The sequence below is a fragment of the Sus scrofa genome, chromosome 1 (assembly GCF_054392235.1).
Source record: "Sus scrofa isolate SSC_HxYL_T2T_F1_AM1 chromosome 1, Sscrofa_HxYL_maternal_Yorkshire_Landrace_v2.0, whole genome shotgun sequence".
Classification (NCBI taxonomy): Eukaryota; Metazoa; Chordata; class Mammalia; order Artiodactyla; family Suidae; genus Sus; species Sus scrofa.
In genome coordinates this window covers 1,573,390-1,597,680 of record NC_139383.1, presented here as the reverse complement: position 1 = coordinate 1,597,680, position 24,291 = coordinate 1,573,390, and the positions used below count along the sequence as shown (strand labels likewise).

Below are 24,291 nucleotides of genomic sequence, written 5' to 3'. Positions count from 1 at the left end.
TTGATTCTGTTTGCTTTTTCTCCTTCTTTCTTTTTTCTTGTGTTCTGAAACTTGTCAATCTCCAACAAAACTGTGCTGTTTACCTTTTTAAATGTTAAATTAACCTGTCAATTGTAGTTTGTGCAGATGTATGTCAGAAAAAATGTACAGTATGTGTCAAAGAAAATATATTTGAGTGTCTTATTACTCTTGCTATTCATGCCCGGCTCTAACTTCGGCCTGGCGGGGAGCTTCTTAAGGGTCGCGGTGGAAATTCACTGTGGAAAGCGCCTTTGCAGACTTCTGCGTTCCTGTTCGTTGCCCTCCGAATAGCTAGGGATACCCAAGGGACCTAGCGGCGTCCCTCCCGTCAAGCAGGGACTGCTCTTCCCAGCGCAGCGCCCTGGGGTGGGGGCGGGGTGGGGCTTGGGAAGCCTGTTCTTGGCCTGGCTTGGGTTTGCTTTGGTCTTTAAACTCAGGAGCCACAGGTAAGTTAACATCCTGCCCAGAACAGAAGGCAAGAGGGGAGCAGAGGAGAACTGAAATCCCGTGGGCTGGGACGGGATGGCCCTGGCATCCTCGGGCGGGGGTGGGGGGACCCGCTGTGACTCCCACCGGGCAGGGCCCGGCGGGTGGGCCCGCCCCTGACCTCGGCTCTCTCTCGGCCTGCAGAGGCGCCAGGAGGAGGGGTACTACAGCCGCCTGGAGGCCGAGCGGCGCAGACAGCACGAGGAGGCCGAGCGCCGGCTGCTGGAGCCCGAGGAGCCGGGCCTGGGCCGCCCCCCGCTCCCGCGGGGCTACGAGCCCCCCGGCCCCGCGCCGCCGCCCCCGCCCCAGCGCGCCGCCTCCTACCTGCAGGCCCAGGTCCTGTCCCCCGACTCCCTGTACACCGCCAAGTTCGTGGCTTACGACGACGACGACGAGGAGGAGGACGGCCCTGCAGGTCAGGATAAGTACGCCCGCGCCAGGGGGGCCCGCGGGGGCCCGCGCCCGGCCTCCGATGGCATCTTTCTCGGCAGCTCCGCCCAGGCGCCCTGGGCCAGGGCCAACAGTCCTGCGCACAGGGCAGGCGCGCCCCCGGCCCCGCCGCCCAAGCCCGGCCCCGCCCGAGGCCGAGGTAAAGGCCCTCCCCCACCCCAGCACTGGCTCTGGGATGGGGTTTCCCTCCTCTGCTGGGCTTGATCACGTCATGGGTCGATCAGGGGTCGGGCCTGGTGATCTCCTCCAGCTGTCGTGATTGCTGACACCCTGGGCCGTAATCTCCCGGCTCCAGGTGATGCTTCTCGATGGGCCCGCAGCCACCACCCCTCCCCGGCCCCGGAAGTACTGTTGGTCTGGCCTCTGCCTCCACCATCTGTGTAGTTGCACCCCTCTGTCCTGTCCTGTCCAGCCCCCGGTCCCAGGAGGACGTGGCTTCTGCAGAGGGACTTGCCTCTTCCCCTGGAGTAGGCTGGGCTACAGGTTGAGGAATGGTGTCAGGTGGCAGCATCGCTGTGTGTTAAAAGTATTCTTGGCTAAAGCTCTTTGAAAATCATTTGGAAAACGTGTAGTGTTACTTCATGAACAGCCAGATGAAGGTATTTGATATTCAGATAAACTATTTTGATAATTTTTAAGAGTAATTTTTACCAGCGGGAAGAAGCAAGTATTCCTAAGCAAATCTCAAAAGATACAGCACCATGGTTTTAAAACAAAATGAAGAAGATTCTTCAAATTGAACTGGGAAATTTTGCACTCCTTGAATGATCTCTGTCTAAAGGCGCCCAGAAGGACTGGGCTTCTGTTGAATCTTTGAGTCTCTGCCGAGCACGGCTTCCCGAACAGCAGTGTGGGAAGCGGGGCTCGGGGATGGTGCGGGGGGTGCAGTGCCCAGGGGAGCCTCAGAGGGCGGCGGCGGCGGCTGTCTTCCGATCTGTTTAATCCAGCGCACCACTTGCCCAGACCCGTGTTATACGCAGAAGGTGTTTCTAAGTGTGGGATGTCCTTGCTGACATCACAGAGGGCAGAACGGCCTGGGTGCTGCCTGGGTGCCTGGAGCGCCAACCCTTGATCGTCACATTGGGACGTGCTTACCCTCCGCCCTCTGCAGCCCTCTGTGTGGTGGGCAGCCGCAGCTGTCACCTGCCCAGGCCGCTTCCGCTCGCCTTTTAATTCTGTTGGGGATTTTGTACCTGTAGAGTTAGTGTTGACCCCCGCCCCTCCCGCCCCCGGGGGGTGGGGCGGGAGGGCCGGTAGCTCCTTTTTTCCTGGCAGTTTTGTGTTCATAATTGCAGCTGTCTATTTGGGGGGAGGCAGTTCAGGGCTGGCTGAGAAGCGGCACAGCACTTCCTAATCTTTGGGTTACGGCTGCTCCCAGTGATTTTGTAAGAAAATTCTTAGTGTCAGGAGCCTGAAAACTTTTGCTCTCTCCCCGTCCAAGTCAGTCTTGTGTGGATTTTTATTCTGCCTTCATGAGAATCCCCATTTGACCTGACGTGAGCTTCCCGGCCGCCCCTCCGTAAAGCCCGGTAGCGGCCTCTGACCTGATGCAGCGCCTTGGCTGCGCCCCTCCTCCGCGCTCGCCGCCGTCCTCCCTCCCGCGAGCACTGCACCCTCCCCCTGCCTGGGGTTTGGGCATCGTGCGCACGCGCTGACTTTGACTTCTTCTCTTACGGCAAAGGGCCCGCCTCGTACATGGGATCTACGGGGACGCTGATGGGCGCCCACGATGGCTCTCGGGACCCAAGAGAGACGCTGTCCAAAAGGTGAGCGCTGAGTCTGCGCCGCGGGAGTCACTGCTTCGCAGTGTAGTCCTTTTCTTCTTGTTGCCCCACCTGGTGCGAGGCTGGGTCGACAATTCAGACTTCATTCTCAGCCCAGGTGTTTCTCATTGTACGCAACTGTTGGCGGTCGAGGCTTTTCTAGGTCTCGTGCTGCTAACAGCGTCCTAGTTTGGCGAGTGCACAGGCCTTCTGGTCAGAAGGTCAGAGGCAGTTGGACGTTCTGCTCTGTGCTCCTCCAGAGGGGGGGGAACGGTCAGGGCCACGTCCCAACGTCCAGCTGGAGTACGTGGGGCCGCCCGGACGCTGCTCAGAAGCAGTCAGGCGGTGCCCTCACCAGGGCGCTCAACCAGGTCTTAGAACCGCTGCTGCCCACGTGGTTGTTAAGTTACGGACGTTGAACTAATCCAGAGAGTCTTCACTAGCTGGCTCTCGCTCGTTGCCAAGTTAGCATGTTGAGCAGTGCCTCTCGGATACACGCAGGATTCTTTAAAATGCTGTGTTTAACTCCTCCCTCTCAGGTCAAACCCAACCACGACGGCTCTGGTTTTCGGAGGGTGGGGTGTGCTAGGGGGCAGCATTCTAGCCAGGACAGCCCTTCCCCTTTGCCTCCGGGAGTGCGAACACGGCTGCGGTTCAACGTCTTTAACCGTCGGCAGGTTGGGGCCAAACATAGCAAGGGTCGAGTCTCCCCTTCGGTGCCCCTCATGAAAGCTCACCTCGCCCACTCGGTGACAGGTAACCCTTCGCTTTCCCTCCGATGCAGCCAGGACGCGGACGTGCCGGGCGGGCCTGAGAGCCTGACCTTCCGGGAGCGCCAGCGCCTCTTCTCCCAGGGCCACGAGGTCTCCAGTAAGGTGAAAGCCTCCCGCCGGCTGACGGAGCTGGAGAACGAGCTGAACACCAAGTGAGCGGCCCGAGCGCCTCCGAGGAGGGCAGCCGCCTCCCAGGGCGGCGTTGGGAGTGTGCCCGCGCTCAGAAGTGCTTGACTTTCACAGGAGACTCTGGTTGATACAGTTCTCTGACTCCCATGCAGACGGCTTTTTTGTGAGTTTCCTTCTTAGATCCTGGGCTGGGGGAGCGGACTGGAGGGCCGTGGGGGTGGGGAGTCCGCCCCTCCCCGCCACGCAGCACAAAGTCGCCCTCTCTGTTCTTCAAAAACCCGGTTCGGCTCTCGAACAGCAAAGCCTCCCAGATGTGCGTGCGTGCGTGCGTCGGGAGCGTCAGGTCTTCTCCGCCAGGAGGGCGCTTGTCTGTAGGAGACCCGCCCCGAGCTCAGCACCAAGCTCCCAAAGGGACGCTGCTCCCTCCTGTCCCAACAGGGCAGCCCCCGGGGTAGCTCTGAGCGTCCGATTGGAAAAGCTTCTCCCAGAAAATGTTAGGGTTCCAGCCTGGGAGATTTTAGGTTTATAAATACCAGATGGCTGTTACACCAGCAAAGCCTTGGGGGCTTGGAAGACGACAGTCCAGTTAGTGCACGAGCTGTTCCAAGTGTTCCGAGGGAGTCTGTCCTGAGCTGAACAGTGGCGTGGACGTGATTAGGAACAGAAACACCTGAGAAGACTGGGCGCTTCGGAGGCGACATGGAGCACAGCCCTGCTCAGAGATGCAAAACGCGAACCCTCGGTTTCCAGGCTCTGCTGTCAGGGCGCCAGGGAGAGGAAGGGTGTGGTGGCACAGGGCGCCTGTCACTTAAATGCTGTAAGAGTAACTCGTGTGGCGGTTCCGGCTATTTTTCTACATTCTGATAGAGTTATTTAATTTTCATGTACTGATCATTAGTTACCACTGTCACTTCTTCCGCTGTGAACACGGGGCTGCTGTCAGGGAGCCGCGCCTCGCTCTGTTCTCTGACACGCGATGTTCCGACACTAAATGACCTTGTGCCCACGGGCCAATTGTCCATCTGATGTGCGCGCTGTGGCCCTGGATGGTTGTCTGTGCCATGTCATTCTCTCCCACGCGGGCACACTTTCCAGCAGAGACGCAGAGGCTCTCCAGCCCCGGAAGTCACTTGCCTGAGCGCTGTGTGAGAACTCGTGAGGGCACGAGTGTAAGTAACGGCCGTGTCTGTCGGGGCTCTGCTTTGGAAGTGTGCTGTGCCCACGCCACGCAGGGGAGTGAGACGGCGCCACGTGCTCATGAAGGATTGCATGCTTGCTCCCGAAGTGCCGGGCAGAGCGGGCCCTCCCGAGTTCTCGGCAACCCCGCAGCCTTGGAGGACTACATCCACACTTTCTTTGAAGAAGAAGCCGCAGGCGAACGATGTTTCTGTTAATACATAGAAAAACAACAAACACACCTGAGTACATGCAAATACATGTAAATACCTACGTGCAGGGATATTTGTATGTGTGGTGGTAAACCTGTAACACGTGGATTCGGCCGTCCTCGGACGAGGGGCCAGATGTGAAAATGTGTGAGAGTGCTTTTCTTGACTGCGTTCCTGGGGAGAGGACATCAAACTGCTGTAGTTTCCATTTCTACTGTATTTCATTCGCAGCCTATTTTTAATAAACTTTGTATGTATTTACGTGCGTGTGTTGTGGGTTCAGAAGCGCTGACAAGGACCGCATTTGTCGTCCCAGCACCCACTCCCTGTGCGCTCACGTGTCCTGGGCGTCACGTCTGTGTCCCGCAGTGTCCCCGGGCCCCACCCCGCTCAGGCTGCTGGATGGAGCGGCTGGTCTCCTGGGCTGTGGCTCTGACGGATGCTCAGCCTCCCGGGCGTCGCAGACTCCCTTTGCGCTTGGGCGGCCCCGGCACCCCCAGGCTGGCTCTTGGTGACGCTGGCCGGCCGCTGCCTCCGCATACAGACGGGACGCCTGGGAGGTGTGTGTGCCAGCGCAGCCACTGCCCGCTCAGGGTGCTCCCATGAGGGTGTTTGGTCACCTTGGTGCCAGGTGCACGGTGAGGGACAGGAGCCGGGGAGAGGCCTCTGGACTGGGCCGGAGGTGGACTCAGGAGCCTCGGCGGCAGGCGAGGGCTCCGTGCAGACGGGCCTCAACCGCAGATGCAGCACGAGGAACGGGAGCCCCCCTGCAAGGCCCAGGCTGGCCTGACCAGGGCCCGGGAGAAACGGGCGTCTCCGTGCCCCAGGCTGCTCACCGCCACTGCGGCCACCAAGCCCCGCCCCCGCCATCACTGCCTCCGTGGTGCCTTCTCTGCCAGGTGAGCTCCGACCACAAAGACTGAGTCCCCCGGCCCTGGCCCGGCCCCCAGCACATGGTTCGGACTCCGCTCCTGAGCATGGACAAGTGGGGGAGGGGGTGACAAGGACAGAGCAGAATGGAAACACTGGGTGGGGACAGGACCCAGGTCTGCCTAGCTGGCGGCCACTTCCCTCCAATGAAAGAGAGCCCAGAATGGCACCGTCCAGTAAGATGCAATGCCAACCACTCAGGAAATTCTAAATTTTCTCGTAATGACTTCGAAAAATAAAAGAAAGTGAAATGGGTTTATTTTGCCCAAATGTGTCCACAGGCGTGATGAAGTGTCTTCCTGATGCTTGGCTCAGCTGGACTAGCTGGGCTGGGCGTGGGGCTGCCGCCGTGGCCGATCCTTCTGGAAGCCCATGGGGGCTGAACAGTTAGTGACCAGGTTGCCCATCAGAATGTGGACGGGCCTTCTTAAGTGTGGGCCCCTGGTGCAGTAACTTCGTCTGTCTGACCCCAGCGCTGGCCTGACATGAGGGACGAGTGGGAACATGAAGGCAAGCTGAGCTAAGTCGGCCTCGGTTGATGGCTGGCTGGGCACCAGGTGCAATCGCACGGGGCCCACCCTGCAGGGTGGCAGGAGGTGGGACCACAGCCCCGGGCTGGTCCTGGCTGCCCAGTGACACCCCAGAACCTTCTGCAGTTGCAGCTGGCACCTGTTCATCACCTTTATGTCACAGCCTAATTAGCCGAGAATTTGATGTCTTTTTTTTTTCTTTCTAAGGAGCTGCAGCTGCCGGCCTACACCACAGCTCACGGCAACACGGGATCCTTGACCTACTGAGCAAGGCCAGGGATCGAACCTGCATCCTCATGGATGCTAGTCAGGTTCTTAACCTGCTGAGCCACAATGGGAACTCCTGAAGTTCTTAAATATGAAAAACAATTACAGTTTATCTGCCAGAAGTTTTTATATATATACACTTTTATGGTTTATTACTCCCTGAAGGTGAGAATTTAAAGTTTGTACATAACTTTGTATCATTTTCTCTAGAGAGGAATACAATGACTCTTCGCATATTCCTGTATCAGAATCCCACCTACCATTTGAAACTCTGCTCGGAGACGGGAGGGCTTTTCCCTGCCTCTCACCTCTCGCCTCTGACCGCCCACACCTCACCTGAATGCTCTCTCCTGCCCCAAACCGAGGACCCACGACAAGGGAGAGGAACCCTTCGGCTGCAGGCCCAGTGAGTGGTGTGACCCCTGGCTTCATTATGTAGTTGCTCATTATGTAAACTCTGCACAGAACACTCAGTCCAGGGCAGAGGCGACTACAAGAACAGACCTCCTCGCGGAGTCCTGGGCGCGTGGGACGAGCCTTCGGGGCCCAAGACCCCAGCGTTGGTGGGCTGTCTGCATATCTGCACTGGTCGAGTGCGGTCTTGAAAAACCTAATTCTTGTCGATTGTAAACTTTTAGAGATAGATACTAAAGAGGTGAAATTTCATTTCTCATCTTGGACATCAGGATTTTTTTCTCTCTAGAAAAATAAGTTTGCAGTGACATATCTCTTAAAAATGTTCTTGGAGTTCCCATCGTGGCGCAGCGGAAACGAATCCGACTAGGAACCATGAGGTTGCAGGTTCAATCTCTGGCCTTGCTCAGTGGGTTAAGGATCTGGTGTTGCCGTGAGCTGCGGTGTAGATGCGACTGGGATCTGATGTTGCCGTGGCTGTGGTGTAGGCTGGCAGCTGTACCTCGGATTCAACCCCTAGCCTGGGAACCTCCATGTGCCATGGGTGCAGCACTATAAAAAAAGGCAAAAAAAAAAAAATGTTCTTACTATATTCTAAATGACACATTTCTGCGGGGTTTTTTTTAGTGTTGTTTAAGAAATGCAGGCACATCGTTTATAAAAATGTGCAGAAAGACTTAAAAACCCCATCACAGCGCCTCTGCTGTTCTTCCCGGACCCCAGTTCCTCTACCTAAAGGGAAAAGCAAGCAGGTTTTTTTCTTTTTGGTTTTGGATCTAAAATGCACAAGACACCCTCCGTTTGTAGCATGTGGCCATCACCTGCCCCGTGCACCTGCAGCAAGACCGAATCCAGCGACACCCCCTGCCCCGCCCCAGAGAGGGCCGCCCTGGCGTCTTTGCCCATGGTGTCCCGTTCCCGTGTGAGCCCATAACGTCTGTCCACAGACAGGAGTCGGGGAGGGACACGGGACGCGTGGATCCAGGCTTAGGGGCTGAGTGCGCAGGGGCCTGGAGCTGCAGAGGGGCCGGGCGTGGGGCGTCCGTGTGGACGTCGGTCCATCCGCTGGGGTGCCGCGCGGCAGCGGGGCCTCCTGGAGGGCAGGCCGCACACCGACAGGGACGGCCTCGGGATGCAGATGGCCCTGAGGCTGAAGCAGACAGAGAAGGAGCGCGGTGAGACAGGCGGAAACCCGGGTTGCGGGGAGGGAACCTGGCCCCTCACCGGCTTAGCAGAGGAGCGGCAGGGACCCGGCAGCGGGTGCTGGGGGCGGGGCTCGGGGCGGGGCCTCCAGGCTGGCCCCGCCCCCAGCGCTCTGCTTCCGGTGTCGGGTGTCTTTTCCTTCTCCTGCTTTGTCCCCTGGTCCTCGTGTTCCCCAGGGGTTTGGGGAACAGATGCTCTGTCCGCGGAAACACATTACTAGGGAGAGGAAGGCGGGGTCCCTTAAAAATTAAGAGCAAAAGGGGGTAGATTCGCACCCCAAGAGGCTGGTAATTTAGGTGGAATTTAAATGCCTGTAGGGCTTAAAAATGGTCTTCAAATTTACCTCCACGCCCCGCCCGCGCGCCCCCACCCGCTATTGGCGCCCACGCCCTTCACCCCGGTCCCCACCTACCCCCACCCCCACCCCGCGTGACCTTGGCACCCACGCAGCCCGCCGGCGAGGGCAATGCCAACCGCCAGGCGGTGGGGAAGTTTCTGGGAGCAGCGGGCGAGGCAGCTGCAGCGTCAACTGCAGGTGAGGGAGGGGTGGGGGACCCCCAGGCCATCTGTAGCCCTCCCCCATCCTACCCCCTCCACCCCTCACCCTCTGATGGCCCTATCCCTGCCTTGGACCCCTTGAGGGTCTGGGCATCTCACTGAGTTGAAAACGGTACCTGAGGTCCCCAAGTCCCCATCCGGGCGGAGGCCCCCACATTCTCCCCACCCACCCGAGCTCCCACCTCACCCCCACCCCACCCGGGCCTCCTCTGTCCCCCTCCCTGCTACTTTGTTGAAGGTCTTCTGAATACCCGGCTAGATGTGGGGAGTCTGGTTAGACAACAGCAGGTGTAACCTTTCTAACCCCACCCTCTGGGATAACGCAGTTGAATAAGAGAAACACATAATCCCAAAGTACAAATCAACTCGCAAAGGAATTGAATTGATAATCACTGCCCGCTGGGAGGCCCGGGCCTTGCCCTTCCTAGCCCGGCCTCGTGACCTCCGCTGAGAGGTGGGGATTGCTGGACTGAGGATGGACCTGCTGGAAGAGGGAGCCGCCCGAAAGAGGCCCGGGGTGGGCAGGGCGGCCTAGGGCTGGGCTTGGGGCTGAGAGGTCAGGAAGAGGCCTCCGGAGTTCCTGCCTCCCGAAGGCACAGCAGGGAGAAGCGCGGGGAAGAGAGTTTAGGAGGCCAGGGACCCAACTTGATTAGATACGTATTTTGAATGTCACTTTGTAGCAAGTAGTGACAGCAGGGTCTGAGAAGGCTGTCCTGGGGCAGAACTTCCAGGACGGCAGGGCAGGGACCTCTGTGGACCCACACCTGAGCACAGCGACGATAAACATACATGCACACATACATACTACATACACACGTGTGTGCATACATACACAATGCATGCGTACAAACATCCATTCACATGTATGTCCATCCATCCATGCATGTATGCATACATACACAATACATAGTACATATGTAGTCCATACATACATACATCCACACATACAAATACATAATACATACCTCCATACATGTGTCGTCCATACATGGTGCGTGTGTGTGTAACATACATGCACAATACACACGTCCATCCATACATACATGCATACGTAACACATACATACATACATCCGTCCATCCATCCATCTATAGGTACGTCCACACATGCGTAGTCATACCTGTGTACATATGTGCGGTGTCTGTATCGGAACAGGTGTTTAAAGTGTCAGGAGACTGCCCTAAGGGTGTATATGTCAGTGAAGAAAGACTGATTCGAGGAAATCTGCTAAAGCTGTCCCAACGGTGACAGTCTGTGGCCCTCCTTCCCTTCCAACTGCGCTCAGCTTGATGCTGGAGTACCCAGAGGATGGGCTCCCAGTGCCCTCAGCCCACCCAAGGGTCACTGTGCCCCCAGGAGGCCACCAGCACCAGGTTGCAGAGGGTGAGTTCCTGGTAGGGTCCCAGAGGCCAAGGTCCCTCCCCCTCCAGCCTCCACTGATGGAGCAGCGGCTTTACCCCAAAACGGGCTGGGAAGACCAGGGCCCTCATTGTTCTCCCCAGCTCATCAGTGCAGAGGCTCCCCAGCAAGTGCGCTGGCCTGGGGCCTCTGCCCGGGGGAGGGGCAGCCCCCCAAGAGAGCCTCAGAGGCTCTGCCCTCCCCACAGGACCTGACTTTCTTTGGAGCACAGTCTGGGGAAATTCAGAAGCAGCGAGCGGCCCTTCTTAATTCAGAGCAGTCCTTGGTCTGCTCAGGCCGCCAGAGCACAGCGGCGCAGGCGACTTCAAACAAATGTCTTGCTGCGGTTCTGCAGGGAGGAGGCCTGAGGAGCCGGTGTGCGCGGGCGTGCTTCCTCCCGCAGCTTCTCCGTGGCTCTGGCCCTCGCCGTGTCCTCGCGTGGTTTTTCCTCTGTACACGTGTCCTGGCATCTCTCTGTGTCCTAATCTCTTGTCACAGCACCAGTCAGACTGGACTAGAGCCCATCCCGATGGCCTCATTGTCTCTTAGTTGAGGGACCGGTCACCTTCCAAGGTTCCCGAAGGTTAGTGCTTCAACGTGTGGATTTGAGGGGATACAGCACAGCCCATTACAAGCAACAGGCTCCGCCATCAGCACCCGGGTCATTGGAGGGAAGCCTGGGGGCAGCGGAGAGTAGCCCTCCCAGGGCTGAAAGCTTCCAAAAGTGCCCCGTCTCAGTCACTGGACCAGACCCTGGAGAAAGGTATTCCCCGGGCCATGGCTGAAGGAAGGGAGCCGTCAGTCAGTCATGAGTGGGAGTTGACGGGTGGATGCGACAGCAAAGGCGGCAGACAGCTTAACAGAAATCGGGGACCCGGCAACGAGAGCCCTGCTGGAAGCCACTGTCCAGGGGCCTGTGCACACACCGAGGAGGGCGCTTCAAGAGACCTATACCCACAGCTTCGCGCTGGGGGAGATAGACCCCTCTGAGGGTCCAGCTGAGTCACTGGACAAAGCAGGCAGACAGCAGCAAAAACAAACTGCAAAGAAAGCTAACAAAATACTTTGGAAGACATTGAACCAGAGGGCAGGACCTGTGCCCTGACGTGAAGCTCAGAATTACAGCCACAGGGAAATGCAGCTCAAACCCGGGTGAGGTACCACCTCCGCCTCACGGAAAGGGGGGTGGGGGTGCCGGCAGGCAGGGCCCGAGGCGGACTCCACACGCTGCTGGTGGGAGTGGAGCAGGAAAACAGCCTGGCACGTCCTCAAGCTGCCCAGCAGTTACCACGTGCACTTCCAATCCTAGGCTTACACTCAAGGGGAAGGAAAACCAGTCCGTACAAAGGCGTGTGCGGGCCGCCAGCGCGGCACTCCCGCCAGCCCCGAGCGGAGCAGCCCACGTGTCGTCCGCTGAGCGCGGGGCAGCGGGCCGCCCGCGCAGTGCAGCATCGGCAGCAATGAGAAGAAGCGCAATACTGACTAGTGCTGCTGCCACACGCGTCTGCCTTACAGACGCGGTGCCGAGCGAGAGGCTGGCACGGAGGCCCACGTAGCGTGTGGTTCCGCGCGTAGAATGTCCAGACGGGCAGGTCTGTAGAGACGGAGAGCAGATGTGAGGTTTCCCAGGGCCGGGTGTCGGGGAGTTGGGTGGTGAGGCTGTGGCTTGCTTTCTGAGCCGATGCAGCTGTTCTGCAGTTGGTCTGGTTGCACAGCTGGGAACACATGGGTGGCTCGGGGTGGGGGAGACTGCACCTGCCACCTGCCCAGGTACCAGGCAGTAGGCCTCTCAGGGGTGTATTGGAGGGGTTATTTCTAAAGACCTAAAATAGACAGACCACGATGACACAATCCAGACGGCTCAGGTTTCTAGTTTTCTAACCAGCCGCACAGAGCTTGTCCTAAAGTGATCAGGATTCTCTGTGAGCTGCCAGTCTGCGTGCGGGGTGGGGAGGAGGGTTCCCCAGCAGAAGCCCCCCGCCCCCCGCCCCCCGCCGAGCCCGCCTTCCTGGAAACTGGTGCATTTCCTCTCCAGGTGGCCTCTGTCCAGGCGCTGCTGGCCCTCTCGGCATTCGCTCCGCAGCTGATAGTTCGTCTCCTCTGCCCACAAGCCTGCAGTGCCCTCCCGGCCATTCGCACCCTCCTCCCTGGCGTAGGACCCCCTCGGCCGCTGCGCCCCAGGCCGGCCGGCCTTCCCGCTCCCTCGCTTACCTGGCTCATTCCTGCCCCAGGGCCTTTGCACGGCCCTTCCTCTGTCCGTCTCCCCTCGCCCTCGTCCCAAGTTCACACCATCCCGTGGTGACTCTGGCGCAGCCGCCACTGTCCCTGCGCCTCTGTTTCCCCACGAGGGTGGTCTGCTCCCTGCTCTGTGCGCAGCAGCTCGACCGGCGCTGGCACATGATACCGTCGTAACAGATGTATTTTGACCACGTGAATAAAAGGAAGGAAATGGTGAGGTTTTGGTGAGCGGGCTCCTCGGAGCTTTGCCCTTCAAACTGGTGGACTTGCTGAAAGGCAGAGGCAGGTCGGTGTGGGGAAGAGGGTCGGAGATTCTGTGTTTCTGGCAAGTCCCAGAGGTTGCTGGCCTGGGGCCCACACCTGGGGTGGGGGTGGGGGTCTCAGACCTAGGCCTGGGGCCCGTCCGGCCGCGTCCTCCCTCGTGCCCTGCTGTCCATGTGCTGGCAGCATGCAGGTGAGTGCTGGGGAGTCGCACGGAAGCCGATGGCTTTCTGTTCTGGACCCTTGCTTGCAGGCCCGGGAAGAGAGAGTGGTGGAGCTGGAGACTGAAACGGCTCTTCTTCACCTGAAGTTGGCGGAGGTAATTTGTCTGCACCCTGGGATTGAGTTGAATTGTGTGCCGAGCACAGGGAGTCCGCGTCCGCGGCCGGTCTTTGCAGAAGGAAGCAGGTGCGGCCCCTTTTGGACGGCTGGCTGCTTTTTTCCATCTGGTGAGGATGCTTTCGTCAAAATCGACGGATCGTCTCACCCTGAACCAGTTTTAGTTCTCAGTTCCCGTGTACCTCTGTGCTCGCAGCTTTCAGTGAGTAATAAATCAGTGAGCTATCTGTGCTTTTAAAAACAGCCTTGTTGAGGAAAACGTAGGGCCGTAAATGCCCTGACTGAGCGCCCGGCTCAGTGGTCGCTTGAGGGCTGCGCGTGCCCCGCTGCCGTCCGCCGGGGCCCCGTTTCCCCTAGAGACAAACCTCTGTGTGATCCTGCCGCGTCATCTGCCTGTGTCACCCAGACCCAGGCGGGGGTTGGGGCGCAAAGACACCCCTGCCCAGCCTCTCCTGCAGGTGCTTTCTTCACGTTGAAAAGGAAGGGAACCCAAAGGGAGAAGGTCAGGGGGAAATGGCTTCATTTTAACCCTACGTGATTCCTCTGGCTGCCTGTGGGTCCCCCAAAGTATCGGGTCCCAGTTCTGGCCCCCGTAGATGTGACCTCACGCGCCAAGGGTCTTTGCGGACGTGACTGGGTTTAAGGGGGGCCAATTTGGGTTTTCCCGTGGCCTCGGGGCCTCCCAAGGAGAGCGCCGATGCGGGAGGCGAGGCTGGGAGATGCTCGAGGTGTGACGGAGATGGCGGTGATGAGACGGCTGCCACCCGGGACAGGTAGCAGTCGTGACCACCAGGAGCCCGGAGGCAGGAAGGGCCCCCTGGAGCCTCAGGGGCTGGGCTCCGCCACGGCCGGGTTCTGGGCGGCGGCCTGCCCGGATGGGAGAAACACTTTTGGTTTCAGCCTCCCAGTTGTGGAGTTTATTAGAGCATCAATTGAAAACGGACGAAGCACCATTAAATAACCCACCTTCGCCTTTTCTCCTCTTTAACCTCCGCCCCTTGAGGGTCCTCCTAAGACCGTCAGTCATCAGACGCCTGACTCCCCCTGAATAACCCTATCAGGGTGCATTGAAAAAGAGTAGATGCACTAAATTTGCCTATTTAGAGCTATTCATACTACCTCTTAAAAAATTCTTTTTAAATTTTTCATTTTTTATTCTTTTCTTTTTTTCATACTACCTCGTAAAGTAAGTGAATATTCATTTACTAACTATTTTTTTGGCTACCTCCATGGCCTGTGGGAGTTCCTCTGCCAAAGATCGAACCTGAGCTGTAGCTGCAGCCTGCACCACAGCTGTGGCAACACTGGATCCTTAGCTTGCTGTGCCACAAGAGAACTCCCTCTTAGCGCATTTTTAAGCCCCTGATTTTCTGGCACTTTTGTGATATGATCTGCCTCTGATACCAGCCCGGCGGAGCCTGAGTTTCTGGAAGGTAGCACCCTGACATCACCGCCCCACTGCCTTTCTCCAGCCTGTGAGGCCGGCGTCCCGGACCCAGGCCTCCCCTGGGTGCTGGTCACTCTACTCCAGGGACCCCTGGTGGCTGCGGCTGCTGCAAGCTCAGAGTAAACCTCGGGCCCAAGCTTGGGGGTTTTTCACGCCTGTCTGCAGGGTCAGCACAGACAGCGAGGACCTGCTGAGCTCTGTCCATGAGGTTCTTCCAGCGCAGGGAGGAGCCAGTGCCCGTCGTGTTTTCAAGCATCACTCAGATAATTATTATTATTTCCTGCATTTAAAATCACTAGGCATAGAATGTCAGATAAAACCATAAACTTTGGGGCATTTATGTTCTAGGTCCCTGTGGTCTTTCTCCATCACTGAAAACCAGACAGGCATTCCCACTGTGGCTCAGTGGTAATGAACCCGACTAGTATCCATGAGGACACAGGTTCAGATCCTGGCCTCGCTCAGTAGGTTAAGGATCTGGCATTGCCATGAGCTGTGGTGTAGACCGCAGACGCAGCCCGGGTCCCCAGTAGCTGTGGCTGTGGTGTAGGCCAGCAGCTGCAGCTCCGATTTGACCCCCAGCCTGGGAACTTCCATGTGGTGTGGGTGTGGCCCTAAAAAGGAAAAAAAGCAAACTTAACTTTGTGGCTCACACCCGCTGCGTCCACACAGCATCCAACACCATTGGCTTAGCCCCTCGGAACCGCGTCAGACGGACAGTGTGTGTTTGGATGCGTGTCAGCACTTAGGGACGCTGCTCGGCAAGGCGCTCTGGTTCTGACCCTGGACTGTGCAGACCAGAGGCAGCTGTGGTCCTGGCAGTGTGGCCGAGGGCACTGAGCCCTCCTGCCCGCTGTCCCTCTCCAGGGGCCCTTCCTGCCCGGGGCTCAGGCTCCTGAACGAAGCCCGGCGCCCTTTAGCCGAGTGACCACGCGGTTGTGTTTCTCCGGCTTGAGTCCCATCCCACGTCACCCGCCACCCGCCATGGGTTCCTGTGCCGTCCCCTGGGGACACCTCCCTGCCCCCGGCGCCCTCAGCTTGCTCTCTGCTCGTCCCAAACCCGCCCCAGCCCAGCTTTCAGGAGAAGTGACTTGATGGCTCGACTTTATTTTCCTCCGAATCGCTGCCTTTGCCAGCGACATCGGAGACTTCAGAATAGAGCTTTTCACCATGTGTGTGCGTGTTGTTTGTATCCAGTGTGTGGCCTGGATTTGGCTGCCGTTTCTTCTGTCCTCAGAGGAAGAGCTGGAGGGGTCCGTCTCTTCCTGTCCCTCAGGCTCTGATTTGTCTCCAAAGCTCCGCTTGTGGGAGTTCGCGCGGTGGCTCAGTGGTTAATGGACCCGCCCAGCATCCGTGAGCGACGGATTGTTCCTGGGCTTCCCTTTCAAGGCACTTTCTCTACTTAACCTCGTCACACGTCTGAAGATGTTAAAACCAAAGGAGCCCCCTCCTCAGGGCCGCGTTTGCTTTCAGAGGGGCTGCCAGTTACCTTCCCAGCAAAGCCTCTCCCTCTTTAAGCCTTAGCTCCACCATCCCAGCACCGGCTCAGGGCCAGGTTGGCGGGCCGTGGCCTTCCCACCTTTACAGGACCCAGGTTTCAGCAGGAGCGTCACTGCCCGCGCTCAAACGGGGCTGCGAGGGCAGGAGTGGGGTGGCGTGCACCCGGCCAGCCCCCGACGTCCAGTGAGGGCAGAGCTTCAGGTCACCCCCGCCCCTCCCCTCCGTCCTGCTGTGTCCTGGGGGCAGATGCCCCTTTCTCCCGAGCTCTCTCTCCACCCGCTTCGCGCCCTTCCGCCTGCACGTGTCTGGCCCACGCCTGCACCCTCAGGTCTGCTGGCCACGGCCAAGGGCACCTCGAGGGACCCACCCCCACCCCCGTGACCCCAGCGCCTGTTCTTGGATTCCTTCGGGATCTGGCGGCTCTTGGTCAGCTTGCCTTCCTCGCAGCAGCCCTTCTGGGAGTCCCGTCGCTCAGCACTTAGACTTCTCGTTCCACAACCCGGGGAAGGTCAGGGCTCTGGCTCAGTGGCCTCTGGCCTCGCAAGTTCCAAGCACCCCGCCATGGGGCCTCCCCACGCCGCGCCCGAGCTGCTGGCCCACCTGCCGTGTGGGAAGACGAGCGGCGCCGGCACCCGTCCCTCCCGGGCCCCAAACCCCGCTTCCGAAAGGAGCTCCCCTTCACCCTCCCTGAGGGGCGGCTGACATCGTCTCCTTTCCTCGCCCCCACCTGCTCTCTAATGTCCCCCACATCCTGCAGGTGCGCCTCCTGCCTCTCCAGGGCCAGGACCCCTGTGTCAGTGGCATCCCCGAAGCCCTGGGACGGGGCTCCCCTGCCAGCTGAGGCCAGCTCCTCCTCAACCCCCTGTATCCCCACTGCTCCGCGGGCTCCGGGGCCCCCACGTGGGGGGAACCTTGGTGGCGGGCCCCCGCAGGCCCTGGAGTTGCCTGTGGCCTGGGCAGCAGCTCCCTGTGTGCAGACTGGGGCCGATGGGCAGTCGGGAGGCACCCTCCCCTCAGAAGAAAGGCACCTGCTTGGTGGCCGAGACCCTCACACCTGCTTGTTTCTCTGTGCAGCAGAGCCTGCAGCCAGCAGGGCAGAGTGGCAGGGAGGCCAAGCAGATGCACCTTTGGGGCGCAGCGCCGGGGCGCCGATGGACAAGCTCGCGCGCCGCCTCCACCCGGCTCTGCCGCGCGGCGCAGGTAAGAGAGCATCACTGGGGCTGGACTTGGCTGACAGTGGGCATCCTTGTTGAGTTTCCCGGTGAGTTGAGAGAGGTACACGGGGCGAGTGGATCTCCTCTCGGGGGACTGACGGAAGCCTGAGTCTCGGAAGCAAAGCCCCGTGAATTAGACGCCGACTGTCCATTACCGCTGACCCGCCTGGTCGTGGTCCTTACCTTACACAATCACCACCGTGTCTATAACCAGTCGTAGGTGGTGCTGACTTTGGGGTGTCCACTCTCTAAATCTACATAGACGGCCAAACCTCAAAAAATGACTGGGATCCGGGGCAAAACCGAGGAGGAACATGCATTTTGGCCGCGAGCTGAGTTGCTGCCTGTGCCCAGGGGTTGAATTTCAGACGTCCCGGTAGCTCTCATTTTCACTCTGGCGTCAGCCGGCAGAGGACCCATTCCCGAGTCGATTCCGTGGCGGTAAATACCGCCCTGCCTTCTGGAAGGCGTTGGAAGGCTCCGCCCCACACGGTGCAGGGCCTGGGGAGCGCCTGCGAGGAGCTCTGCTGCTGTGCGTTTTGCTGCAATGTGACCAGGGTGGAAATTAGAGGGAAAAGCGTTCATTATCACAGCAACGCGAACACCATCTGTAAACAGGATTCATTCGCCCTTAGGGGGGCTTGGGTTTGGCTGTTTTCTCACCCGGGCATTGAGAATGTGGGTTTGTAGAGGATCCATTCTCCGTTCTCTTCCGACTGAGTGAAACGGTCTGTCGTTGAATGAAGTGTGCAACGTCCCCCTTCCACGTGGTCAGCTGACTTTCACTCAGCTTGGCTCCATGTTTCTCAGGACTCGTGGGTCATTGCTCTCCGAGTTTCTGATATTAACATTCGTTCCCTTGTGTACTTGAAAATCAGTTTTTCTGGATACAAAATTCTCAGCTCACAGGTTTTTTCCCTCAAGCGTTGTGGCGGTTGCTTTGTTAGCTTAGCTGGACCAGGGCGCCCGTGCCTTCGGAAGTGAGCTCTGTTTCGGAGCAAAGAAAGCACCTCCACTGAAGTTCAGTTAAGTTTTCATGAGTTAAGTGTTTGATAACTAACATTAAACAGTAGACTCTCCCTTCTTTCATTCTGTGGACCGGGCTTCAAGCCAAAAGACCCTCCCGTGGTTTCAGGAGGACATAGCGCCTGGCGGGGATGCTCCGTGTCGCTTGCATTGTCCCCACGTGCTCCGGAAACGCTGGGTTTGTGTACCTGGACCTGCCCTGTTCCCACGGGCCTCCTGACACTTGGCTCCCGGTGGGGGGTCTGGATACTAGATTAGAGTTTGTTCCCAGGAAAGAAGGGCGGTGCCGGTCACGGTCACGGGAAGTAAACAGCGGCCGGAAAGCGTCCTGGGCTGCATGTCCCGCCCCGCCCTGAGCCGAGCTGTGGAAAAACCGCTGAGAGACGGGATTTTCTTACTTCAGCTGCGTGAGAGATCCCACGTGGCGCTTTGTGCAATGCACGCCCAGGCCTGCTGGCTCGGGGTCTGGCTCGAGCGGGAGCATCGCTGAGACCCGTGCGCGCGGTCGCGGTGGGAGCCTGGGGCTGGGCCGTGGCTTTGAACAGATGCAGCGCGACATGAATGCACTTGTTTAGCGTGAACGGGGGGGGGGGGGGGGAACCTCGCTTTGTAGACGCCAGTGCAGAGACGCCAGCGTGTTCTTGTTTGCAGACGCTGAGAGGAGACCTAGAGCGGCTGCGGTCCTCTGCCCTGGGGCTGCTCGGGACCTTCCGGGCCGAGCTTCAGCACTGTGTCGCTCAGGTGGTGGCGGTGGCCGCCCGGACGGCGCAGCTCCACCGCGAGGCCGTGCAGTGTAAGACGGTGACCTGACCACACGGGAGCGGGTCCCCACAGGCCTGTCCCCGGGCTGCCTGGAGTTGAGTGTCCTTTCCCTTCAGCACTGAGCGGGGGCCCAGCTGCAGGCTGGGGTGGGCCCGGGGCCGCCAGCTCTGCCCGTGCCTCCTGCCCTCCCGGCCCGGCCCGGGAGGCAGCCCTTTGCTCTGGGCGACCTCAGGAGGACCTTCTTGAGCTTGACCCTGTGGCTGGGCTGCGCCTTCGGGCTGAGGGCCCCTGACTCTGGGTCACAGTTCTCGTCCGACGACGGGGTCAGCTTTCAGTCTGGGAACCACCCCGTCCAGTCAGGACGGGCCAGGACCTTAAACGCTGGGACCTTCACCTCCAGAGCTCAGCGCCCGCAGGCGTAACCCCCACGGCAGCCAGGAACCCCCGTCTCCCTCGTCCACACCAGCAAGCGGGTTGTGAGGGCGAGGGTGGGGGCCTGTTCCTCCGGCCGCTGTTCTGGGACCCGTGTCCTGCCCTGGAGCTGACCAGTGTTGTATTTCGAGGGACCTGAGTGCTGGGGGCAGAAGGTGGGGGACGCGGCCTGGGGACGCACGTGGGCCTCTCTCTAACCTGGGGTGACCTTGCTCCTGCAGCAGCGCAGCCGGCGGAGCGTCTGGAACAGACCCTGCAGGAGGTGGCGGAGCGGTGGCAGCGGGAGCGGCGGGAGCGCAGGCGGCTGCATGACGCTCTGGTGGTGGGTGTCGCGGGCCTGCGGACTGTCCTCGCGGTGGGTCAGAGGGGCGGGAGGGCAGCTCAGGACGGAAGGGATGTGGTCCAGCCACTTTGTCAGGGGCAGAGCTGGGTCCCCTGATAAGGGGACGGTGCCTGGGCTAGGTTTGTGCCCTGTAGGGGCAGGAGGTGACCAGCCCAGCACCCGGGGGCCTCCTGACAGGACGTGCTGGGCGGGGGGGGGGGAGGTTTGCCGAGATGCAGCGCCGAGTGGGGAGCCAGGAGTCACGTTAAATTGGGAGAGGCCCTTGAGATGCCCGAGGGCTGTGGAAGGGCTGGGCTGCCTTCCTTGCAGCCTCTGTCACCTGCCTCCCTCCCTGTTGGTCCCCAAGATCTGAGGGTCTCTCACTGACTTTCCTAAAAGGGGCGGAACCCAGACCCCGTGACGATTAAAGATGGGACGCAGGTCTCCACTTGGGTGATGGCTTATTGATGAATTTGTTTCTGTGAGATTCGGTGTTTTTTGTTTGTTTGGTTTTTTTGTCTTTTTCTAGGGCCACATCCACAGCACATGGAGGTTCCCAGGCTAGGGGTCTAATCGGAGCTATAGCCACCGGCCTACACCACAGCAACAGCCACAGCCACAGCCACAGCAACACAGGATCCGAGCCGCGTCTGCGACCTACAGCACAGCTCACGGTAACGCTGGATCCTTAACCCACTGAGCAAGGCCAGGGATCAAACCCGCAACCTCATGGTTCCCAGTCGGACTCGTTAACCACTGCACCACAACAGGAACTCCAAGATTCGGTGTTTATGGCTGAACGCTGGGCTGTGTCTTCACAGCCTGGTTCCTGAGGCCCAGGAACCTGCTTTCCTGAGCATCTGTCCCGTCCCTGTGCTGGACGCCACCTTGGTCCTCAGACACGTCTGAGGGCCGTTCTCGTTTTCAGCTCTGGTGGCCCAGGGCTCTGAACAGCAACGTCAGAGCCTGTGGGCTGAGTGCCCACTGCGTATTGGCCTCCTGGGCGTTTTCTCAGCATCCTCAAGGCAGCACTGCCTCGAACCGCCGTCCAGACACAGCGAGATGAGCAAGGCCGCACCCCAGCGGCTCTCAGCCAGCACAGCTTTCATTACCCAGGGGCTCCCCCAGGTGGAACCAAGTCCACAGGGACCAGCGGCCCTTGGGGTCCTAAGGGTTGCAAATGAAGCTGGGTCTCCCGGTCTGAGCCCCGAGGCCCCCGGAAAACCCACTGACGAGGCTGCGGGTCTTGCTCCTGCTGGACCCCAGAGACGGGCGGAGCCTCGGGCCTGCAGATAAGAGCGAAGTAACGTCATTGGCAGCAACACAGCTGGGCCTGGAGAGTCTCATGCTGAGCGAAGTTAGTCCGACAGAAAGACAGACCCCATGTGACATCGCGTCCAGCGGAATCTCAAACAGGGCGCGCGGATGAACCTGCCTACGGAGCAGCAGCAGACGCGGGCCGTGGGGACCAGACGTGTGGCTGCCCAGGGGCAGGGAGCGGGATGGATGGGGAGTTTGGGGTTGGTAGATGCAGGCTGTTGTTTGTAGTGTGGATAAGCCCTGGGGTCCTGCTGTAGCGCCCAGGGAACTCTGTCCAAAGTCCCGTAACAGCCGCGACGGCAGAGAGCATGAAGAAGCACGTCTGTGAGCGGGAGGGAGCGGCTTGGCCGTGCAGCCGAGGCGGGCAGCGTGTAAAGCAGGTCCATTTCAATAAAGTCTCGCAAGAGAGCCCGTGCACAAGCGGATGCTCCGGCATTTACCCAGTTTTCAAAAAGTAGGAGGGACTGTGTTTCACGGCAGCTGGGGAAACATGCCCCACATTCAAGGGCAGGGCTTTGGAAGGTTTGCTGAGAGGGTGGCTCTGAACACGAAAGGGGAAAGTGCCCGCTGGAACCATCAGGGGTTTTGAGCATAAAACTCTTCTCATGTCCCTTTCTGGTCTTGAATAAAAGAGGTGCCGACGTCCAGTGTCCAGTGTCCCCGCAAGTCCTGGGAAATGTCTTAGGGGGCATGTTTATGCCAGATGACAGGGTACAGACCCAGTGTGTCTCTCACGGGCGAAGCTCACTTCTTGGCAGGCGACACGTGGGGAACACAGGCCCTTCCTGCAAGGAGACCCGCCCACCGGGCCGGGCAAGACAGGTGACAGCAGGCCCAGGGATGTCCTCTGGGCTCTGCCCCGCCTCTGAGTGCTGACCTCATGTGACCCGATGGAAATGGCTTGAGGACCCAGGTTGGAAAGGACCTTATGGCAGGTGTATTGAACGGCACAGGGTATCCCAAAATATTTCAACAGGGCTGGAGTGACACATTCAACCTGGCTTGTCCCCCAAATGCCAAGCACATAGAGGTGCACAAGAATGCAGGTGCCACCAGCAGCCATGTCACCAGGGGGACTGAGGTCAGGTGTTTTTTGGGGTTTTTTTTGTCTTTTTTGTCTTTATGGTGCCGCATCCGTGGCATATGGAGGTTCCCAGGCTAGGAGTCCAATCCGAGCTATAGCTGCCGGCCTACACCACAGCTCACAGCAATGCCGGATCCTTAACCCACTGAGTGAGGCCAGGGATCGAACCCGCAACCTCATGGTTCCCAGTCAGAGTCGTTTCCACTGCGCCACGAAGGGAATCCCAAGGTCAGTCTTTAAGTACAAACGAATGTGTTTGGATGACATTGTCATCGTCTGTGCTGCTGCCACGGTCACCACCAGCGGAACCTCCTGGCCAGCTGGGGCACGAGCTGGAGTAACGAGCTCGGTCCGGGGTCCTTGTCCCTCGTCCTCAAGGCCTCTCCGACTGCCTCTGGCTGCCTGGTGCAGACGGCGAGAAGGGAGCTGTCCCGTCCTGTGAGGTTCCACCTGTCACTCTCAGGTCACCGGGCATCTCCTGTCTTCACTCCCCCCCATGTCTCTCAGCTGGTCTCTCTCCTGTCCTGTGATCACACCGCCCTTCTCAGGCCAGGTCGCCTGGGTGCTGGCGCGGAGCGTTTGTGGGCTCCTGGCAGATCTGCACCCCCGCCGATTCTTCTCGGGCCATTTCCACGGCTGAGGGGATGGGGGGCCAGACCCTCCCACGAGTGGGCCCTGAATCCCCTGGGTGCCAGGGCGTTGGCTTTACATGGCGTCCAGTGGGCCCAGTCGCGTGTGTCCGTGGCTGCCGAGTGAGCCAGTGGCTCGCCCACGGCGGGGACGGGAGACTTTCCCTCGTCAGAGAGAGAGGGGCCCCGTCTGCTCGGCGCCGCCACCCGCACCTGGAATCCTGCTTCTCGTTCCAGACACAGCGCTTCGGGGGCCTGAACACAGGCTCGGTTGGTTTTAGCCGCTTCTGGACGACGGTGGACGCGCCCCTGCCAGTGGGCTGGTGGGTGCGGGACAGGGCGGGTTTGGGAGGACGCAGGAGCAGCGTGTCCAACTTGCCGGCACCCGGAAGAGGAAAGACGCCTTCATTGTGGCCCCAAAGTCGTGAAAGGGCCAACGGGGAAGAAGTCAGCACAGAACCGGGGGTGGGGGGACTGTGTGGTGCCGAATCCCCCTCGCCCGGAGGTGGTAACTCCCTCGTTGCCGCAGGGGCCCGGGCATAGCTGTTACTTCTGCGGCTAAACTAACAGGATTTTGACCCGAGTTCCCGAGATGACGAAGCCCTAGCCTTGTCCGTCCGCTTCCGCTCGGGAAGGTGTGGCTGCACCTGTGCCGGGTACAGGTGTAGCCGGTTCTTCTTCTCCGTTTCCGCTTCTGCAGCATCTCCTCCCATCTCCCCCTTGGGGGTCTGGATAATGAGCCAAGGCTCCAGACGCCAGAAAGGCCTGAGAGATTCAGCCCAGGAAGCCGTTGAAAGGTTCTGTCTTAAACGAACAACCAAGGGGCAATCCTTTGGCACCTGAACGACCTAAAGGATGAGTGTTTGAAAAGTTAAAAACGACTCCGGCACGCCCTGCACCGTCGGGTTTTCAACGTCCAGCTGCGGCAGGGACTCGGGTCCTGGGGAAACGGGACCCGGTCCGTGCTCTTTGGGGAAACGGCCCATCAGGTCAGCCTGGCGCCTGTGCTCACGGACGCTTGTCCTCCTTGCAGGAGCTGAGGGGCAACATCCGCGTTCACTGTCGGATCCGTCCTTTGCTGCCTTCGGATAATGAGTGTGATGATCCAGCTGCAGAGAAGAGGTGATTTGCTTTTGCACCGTGTGTGTGTGTGTGTGTGTGTGTGTGTGTGTGTGTGTGTGTGTGTGTGTGTGAAGGGAAAAAGCTGTACAAGTGGCAGCAATTCCCACGCCTCCTAGTCTCTCGTGCTCTGGGTGAGGGTTCTTTTGTGAACGGAGCTGCCTTTTGCTAATAAAGATGAGTCACAGACCTTCTGGAATGTGGCCGAAGTCCCTGCGCGAGAAGGACGGGAGTCCCGGGATTCTGCTGCCTGAGGGCAGGCCTCTTTTAGGATTTGCTTCCCCTGTA

The 24,291-nt window shown here is 59.3% G+C and overlaps 2 protein-coding genes and 1 long non-coding RNA gene across 46 annotated transcripts in view; 2 read left to right on the top strand and 1 right to left on the bottom strand.

Annotated features, from left to right (window-relative positions):
• Positions 1-5,271, top strand: part of AFDN (afadin, adherens junction formation factor) — a 129,194-nt gene extending 123,923 nt beyond the window's left edge. For 23 of the 35 annotated variants that reach the window (XM_021085815.2, XM_085015257.1, XM_085015233.1 and 20 more), the window contains 3 exons: positions 652-1,096; positions 2,639-2,723; positions 3,505-5,271. In XM_021085815.2, coding sequence (XP_020941474.2) covers positions 652-1,096; positions 2,639-2,723; positions 3,505-3,649 — 675 coding nt within the window. In that variant the 3' untranslated portion in view covers positions 3,650-5,271. The remainder of the gene's footprint in view (positions 1-651; positions 1,097-2,638; positions 2,724-3,504) is intronic. The other 12 variants (XM_021085831.2, XM_085015267.1, XM_085015278.1 and 9 more) reach the window with 1 other exon arrangement.
• On the bottom strand, positions 3,839-7,730 carry LOC146405855 (uncharacterized). Its single transcript, XR_014839325.1, has 2 exons — positions 7,654-7,730; positions 3,839-6,686 (listed from the first exon to the last, which is right to left on the bottom strand). It is a non-coding gene; the product is annotated as an uncharacterized LOC146405855 (long non-coding RNA).
• A 1,039-nt stretch (positions 7,731-8,769) lies between these two features.
• KIF25 (kinesin family member 25) overlaps positions 8,770-24,291 on the top strand; it is a 40,764-nt gene continuing 25,242 nt past the window's right edge. For 2 of the 10 annotated variants that reach the window (XM_085015294.1, XM_085015295.1), the window contains exons 1-7: positions 8,795-8,889; positions 10,068-10,295; positions 13,063-13,128; positions 17,170-17,295; positions 18,987-19,128; positions 19,751-19,851; positions 23,918-24,006. In XM_085015294.1, the coding sequence (XP_084871420.1) occupies positions 10,221-10,295; positions 13,063-13,128; positions 17,170-17,295; positions 18,987-19,128; positions 19,751-19,851; positions 23,918-24,006 (599 nt within the window). In that variant the 5' untranslated portion in view covers positions 8,795-8,889; positions 10,068-10,220. Of the gene's footprint in view, positions 8,890-10,067; positions 11,463-13,062; positions 13,351-17,169; positions 17,296-18,986; positions 19,129-19,750; positions 19,852-23,917; positions 24,007-24,291 lie in introns of those variants that run through there. The other 8 variants (XM_085015291.1, XM_085015293.1, XM_085015292.1 and 5 more) reach the window with 8 other exon arrangements.